This window comes from Battus philenor, unplaced genomic scaffold (genome assembly GCF_028537555.1).
Source record: "Battus philenor isolate CCGP_79_NKW_IND1 unplaced genomic scaffold, ilBatPhil1.0.hap1 SCAF_22, whole genome shotgun sequence".
NCBI classification, from domain to species: Eukaryota; Metazoa; Arthropoda; class Insecta; order Lepidoptera; family Papilionidae; genus Battus; species Battus philenor.
In genome coordinates, this window is record NW_027181685.1 from 6,539,757 (window position 1) to 6,546,509 (window position 6,753).

The 6,753-nt window shown below is 32.1% G+C and overlaps 1 protein-coding gene across 2 annotated transcripts in view; it reads left to right on the forward strand.

Annotated features, from left to right (window-relative positions):
- Sox102F (transcription factor Sox102F) overlaps positions 1–4,964 on the forward strand; it is a 141,001-nt gene extending 136,037 nt beyond the window's left edge. For both annotated transcript variants that reach the window (XM_068766981.1, XM_068766983.1), the window contains 2 exons: positions 1,989–2,283; positions 2,667–4,964. In XM_068766981.1, coding sequence (XP_068623082.1) covers positions 1,989–2,283; positions 2,667–2,916 — 545 coding nt within the window. In that variant the 3' untranslated portion in view covers positions 2,917–4,964. The remainder of the gene's footprint in view (positions 1–1,988; positions 2,284–2,666) is intronic.
- Positions 4,965–6,753: the final 1,789 nt, after the last annotated feature.

Here is a 6,753-nt window from a genome sequence, read left to right on the forward strand (position 1 = left end):
CACGAGATCTTAGAGACAAACGTAAATCTTCTTTTTGTCACCGCACTATATAAAATTTAACTTTACCATTATTATTTTTTTAAATACTTTCTTATTGCTACAAAACTTTTGATACAGTGATTAAAAAAGAACTAGATAAATTTAGTTATTGATTTCCTATGTATCGATAAGTAATTAAAGTCTAGAAATTTAATAGGTGTTGATACAGATATACTCCATTCCGGGTTCCTTTAAAAATTAAAAGATAAGGTAACAGATGAAAGAGGAGATAGTAGAAAGTAGTAAAATGACTGAAATATTTCCTTATTATTTTTTATTCAAAATCCACATAAAACAAGTAAATTAACAAAAAAATATCATATTCACGTCGCAACTTGTGGATAAATTAACGAAACTCAAAAATAATTAAATACATTGAAAATCAGAGAGCACGAATAACTTTTCTTCGCGACAGTCCCGTGTTCGTTCCGAAACAGTGTATCGCACGCAAATCAACGTAGGACGTTATAAATTATCTAACAGCGTGTCAAATTAATACGAGGAATGCACGGAGTTTGAAAGGAGGATGTTTCCACGCCGGCAAGCTTATTAATTGTATGGACACTTGGTTGCGAATCCGTCAAGCGAAATGTTAAGCGGATTTGTCAGTAACTGACCCACATACTTACAAAGGTGTGCGGGGGTGCGTTGGACACAGAAATTACATAACAACCGACTCTAAATCCGTTTCTTGTCGTTAATGTCATCTTGCTCTGTTTTAATTACATGTACCTCGATTAGATTGCTTGCATGCTTATTCATTTATATTTCAATATGTGCGATTTATCATCATGTTTCTATTTATGAATAATTATTTTTACACATAGTCAATTAAATTTTAATTCACTAAAAATAACATGTAATAAAAATAAAATATTTAATTCCGATAAAGCAACAAAATTATATATTTATTTCGTGCATGTAAACTAATCTTTGTTTAGAATCCATCCAATCGATAACATTTTAAAAATATAGTAAGTTAGAAAAATAACAATTTCTTCCGTTTTTAACCTATAATTGTAGTTTTACATAGTTCTTTAAACTTACGCGTGTACCCAAAAATAAGTGCGCTAATAGAAAAAATATTTATAACAAAATACAAAGTTATATTTAAATTCCATAGACAATCATTACCTTTTTCTTTTGAAGCGTCAATAAAGTAGCATGAAATTCTAATCTTTATTTAACGATTGTTTTACGACATATAGTCAACTGCCAACGATTATTTATTACTCAGCTTAGCGCAGCTTCCGATCGACTCTACAGCTCAAGTGAGACGATACATTAAAAAGTTATAAACGCCGGGAATTTCTTATCTCCACTTTATAATGGAAACCGTATAATTTGAAGAAAGGCTTAATTGGGGACACATTTAATGGTGACATTGTACTCTTGTTTAACGCAGTTAAAACAATTTCGAAGCCAAAAAAATTATGGGTTTATAAAACTTAATTTAAATAATAATAAAAAGCTTCTAGTAACTTTACAAACCGGTTTTATTCCGTTTAACAGATACTTTCAGTTTTTCCCACAAATATTTAACTGTAATGTTTGAACCTTTAAAAATACCAACTATAATAAACATATTAGATACCAAAAAAGGATAAAAAATGCGGTAACAAAATAAGAACATCTTTGGTATTAATATTTTATTGAATTCAAGGAGCATATCACATAAGATAACCATTGTGATAGTCTCCCATAAAGAACTGTTAACGCTATTGAACTTATATATTTATATCTTATATCTTTATCTGATAGCATTTTTTTTAATTCAAATCGTGAGTCTTTCCTAGGATTGCCAGTAAAAGTACAGTTTACCGTGAAATAAATGTGTTTTGACGTAACTGCTTTCATATTGATGACCCGATTCAATTTAATGATATCGTTATTATTAATATTAAAACTTGTGTTTTACTTTATCTAATGAATACTTTACTTGTTTACAGCGTCATCATGGGGACAATCACCACCGGAAGAGGCCGAAAAAGCTAAACTGATCCGTCAACCAAAACGCGATGAGTCGGGCAAACCACACATCAAGAGACCAATGAACGCTTTCATGGTTTGGGCGAAAGACGAACGCCGAAAGATCTTAAAAGCGTGTCCTGATATGCATAATTCTAACATATCGAAGATTCTTGGAGCAAGGTGGAAGGCAATGTCAAACGCCGAGAAGCAACCATATTACGAAGAACAATCGAGATTGTCCAAGTTACATATGGAGAAACATCCAGATTATAGGTAATTTTAAAACAAAATTTGACGCTACATTACTTCAGCTAGTTGGCAAAGCTTCTTTTTAAAACCTTTTTACCTTGTACCTTCATTACCATTTTTACAATGTTTAAATTATCCACCACTAATCAGTGTTTTTGGTCCCTGAACCATTAGGTATTTCACACCACTGCGACACACATCAATTATACCTACAGATAATTTAATTAGTAGTTAGTCTTTTGTCGTGTTCTCTTTTAGGTTTTTTTTATTTTCATTTTTAGTTTTGAATTTAATAGTTTTGAATGTCTAATAGCGTGTGTATTATTGCGGTGTTAAATAAAACGACAAACATTTATGTTCACTTATTTGTTTTATTTTATATCATCTAAATTTAATGTTTTCAACAGGTACCGCCCGAGGCCGAAGAGAACATGTATAGTAGACGGAAAGAAAATGCGGATATCGGAATATAAGAACCTAATGCGTACTCGCCGGCAAGAGATGCGACAGCTTTGGTGTCGAGATGGAGGCAGCGAACTCGGGTTCCTCCCCACTCTTCCGTCTCCAGGCCCCTCAAATACTTCTCCACCTCCCAATGGCGGGAATTACATGAACCCAGCGTTTTCTCCGCCATTATCGCCTAGAGAGGAAGATTGAGGTACGGCGCGCGGCTGGCCTTACCCGCAAGCCGCGCCCCTCTCAATGCCTCCCTCCCACCATCCCTGGTAACGCGGTAAGACTTAAGAACGATTGAAGACTTAGAGTTTAATCTCGTTGAATGTTTTCGTTCTAGTTTTCCCTTTAAGTGTAATGATGATTAGATTGAAAATGAATAACTCTTATTGTGCTAGAATAACGATTTAAGTACCTTCTTTAGGTATTTTCACCAGTATAGGTTGTCTTTAAATGCCAGTGTCGCAATCGGATCTCTCTTTTATACAAATATCTAATTATTATTATGAGATTATTCCATTAGTGATTTAAGAAAATCCTAAGAGCACTTTTTCCTTGTAATCTTTTGAAAACATACATGTATATCGTTCCAATTTCATCGAAGTTCTTGGATTTCGTGCACTTGTGTGAAAAAGCGATATGTGCCAATTACGTAGGTAATAAACCATCATTTAGAAAATATGTATATAACAATAAGCTAGTTGTTTCATGGAATCATGTAATATAGGTCTTTGTCACTTAACGGCAAGTAATAGCCTTGTAAATAAGCACAATTCTCTTGTAGATAGATTTACGTTAATTATAATATTTTACATTCAAATTATGTCTAGGCTTAATACATTTACAATTTAAGTGGTAGTATCTACTTGACATATGTACTATCGTGTGGCCATGTATAAATTTTAATTAAATCCTAATCTACCTATGTAATACTTAGAAGCTCTAGATATAAGGTACTAAAATGTATCAAACCAAAAATTTGAAGCGGAATGCTTGAAAATTTATGTGTTTAGAACACGACTGTTTTATTGAATCCAGTGGGTAGTGATTGACGATGGTAACATTAAATACTCATAGACTTAATCTGTCATCGATGCCTAACAAAAGTGTATCGTGTCACAGATGTAAACAGATTTTATTTTCTTTATTTTTTATGAAATGGAATTGCACAAAATTATTTGAATATATACATTTATGGTTAAAAAATTTGCTACGCTGGTATCATTGGTTAGTTGTGGTCAATTCGACGAACGTCAATTCGTTTTCGGTTATAAACATGATACTGTTTTAATCAATGCTTAGACAGCCCACCGAAAATGTGGGTATATACATAATCAAAATCAAATATTCGCTTTATCGAATCGTGCAATTTAAATTAGTAGAAATAGTCGCTAAGTTATAGTAGAAACAAGCATAATATGTAGCAATGTAATAGTTAGTTGAGTGATAGAGAAAAAAGTTGTACAGATATTGTAGAACGAAACAAGTTTGATCGGTTATGTCGTTGATTGCCATTTAGTTTTGTTATTTATTTTTCTAATACTATTTCTTTTTTGTTTTTTTTTTGTGATGTGGGCAAATCTGTTCGTTAATGAGAATTGTTTTTACTATACGTTATAAAACCGATGCAATCGCCAGAAACGACGTAGATGGCTTTTTTTGGTAGTATAGCGCACAGACGTTCACTCTTGTTGAACCTCCGTTGTGTGCTCATGTTGTTATTATATGCCAGTAATATATATCAGACTTGAAAATAGTGTTAACATTGTAAGCGTAAATAAATTATTGTGTACGTGAAATTTAATGTCTTATCTATTACGTAGTGCGTAGTATTACATAGTTAATGTGTAAGGATTAAAACAGTGGCGTTAAATTATTTATTTTTATGTTGAACCCAATTGTAAATATGCGATATTTTGATGTAAACGTTAGTAATTGTGGTTATTTAAATGATCGATACTTAATCCGTATGCGAATCGCATAGATCTCGGTCGACTTCATACTTATTATTTATTTAACAGTTTTGACGGAACATTTTTTTATAATCTGTAAAATAGTACCATACAACTTGCCATATATTTACGTTTTGTAAACGAAATGCCTACGAATAAAACTATCCGAGTACTTAAAAATTACGTCTTGTTATTTTTTTAATTTTTAAACAAAGTATTTTTTTAATGATTGATATTATTTTGTTGAATTTCTACGGGCATGAATAAGTAGGTAAATTATAGATTTCAATACCTAGTAGGTATTATAAAGCAGGTCACACTATTCAAAAATTGTGCCAAAACTGAAAAGTTTAATAAAAAGTAAATATTAAATGAGTTGTTGTTTCATTTCTTTGTTATATCCATGTCATCCACTATTTGTCACCGTTGGAAACACTACATATATTTTTTTCCAAAATCATCGTGATACATCAGAACTTGATTATGAACATTGATTTTTCTTACGCTTTCTACTCCGCATTTGACCACCAACTCGCCTGATGGGAAGCGATGTGGTTGAAGATGAAGCACGCTGAGTTAGTTGGTACCTATTCACTTTAACCTTGAAGAGGCCTGAGTTATAATTCTCGATTTGGAATCCGAGAGTTCGTTCTATATCGATATTTCTTGAAATTCATTATCATCTAGAAGTCGAACAGCACACCGTTTTAGATAATCAAGAGCTTGGGAGAGACATCTATGGAGAGAACTTATCTACTGGATAAAAATATAATTTTTTTAAAAAGGTTAATGCTGTCAGTTAATGTATAGTACACCCTATGCATAAATAAAAGGTTACAGAACGTTATTTGACGTAACGATGATATAGTAAGTGTTTCAAAAATTCGTGACTACATATAAAACTTATCTGTCCCTGCACAAGCCAATGTTTAATTTCAATAGAAATAAAATCAACGTAATTTATTGCAGTGTTCACTTTACACTAGATATTTGGATGTTATATGGTAAATTTTGCGAGGTGTCACTATTTTTTTATACCGATTTGTATCTAATTCTTAGCCATTGAACATATAGCTTTGTAAAATTTAATCAACTGACAATATCGTAGACGCCCATTATTTTTCATAATGTCAACCCTATTACCACAGATATACAACCGGAGGTCTCGTACTGCTTTCAAAAAAATTAGTTCATTTTTATATAAAAAAGGTACTTATTATAAACGGCACCACAGTAGTTTTGATGATTTTTTTTTTTGGAAAGGTTTATTTTGATTTTAAGCGTTTTATTTTATGCTTAATAATTAAAAATTAGGCGCAGATTAGCGCACTTCAAACTGCCAAATATGTAGCTGCAATTGCGTTACGTTCGTAAACATCAATAATTTATAAAATGCGGGTATAATCGTAAATAACTAATTGTGGGTAGACACGTAAATAACTCATTCAATTTTTTTATTATTAGATTATGATTAGTAATACATTGGTATGAGAAAAATAACCATAATTTATTACAATCATTACTACAATTAATTACATTTTTACATTACAAAAATATGGTAAATATCTTGTTACACTAATCGAATATACATTGTTCTAAGTACATTTATAGCAATAAAAAAGCTGGTATACATCGAGTCAACTAGAGGCGAGGTAATATAAATAGTTATAAAAACAATTAAATTACTTTTAAAACAATGAAACAAAATATTGAATATGTATGGGGCATTTCATTGATGTTACCGGTGATGTCATGACGATACTAAAACGTGGTCTCTTACTCTGAGCTTCTTGGCAAGCTCACAACACCTCAACAAGTCATAGACAGGGATATGTTCGGGCTTCCTTTAGGAGTTCGAATCAGAAACTAGATAGTAGTTGAACGAAGGTCACCGACAAAGTTCAACGAATTGGCATAAAAGTCAGTTTTAGACCACATCGAACGCAGAATAGATGACTGAGGCCTTAAAAGGTTTTGAAACGGAGACAGCTAACCAACAAGCACCAAGACCTTGTGTTAAGGTCGAAGGTAGACGCTGAATGCAGGTTGCTTCAAACCGGTCCAATTAGAAATTTAATGGGAGAGTATA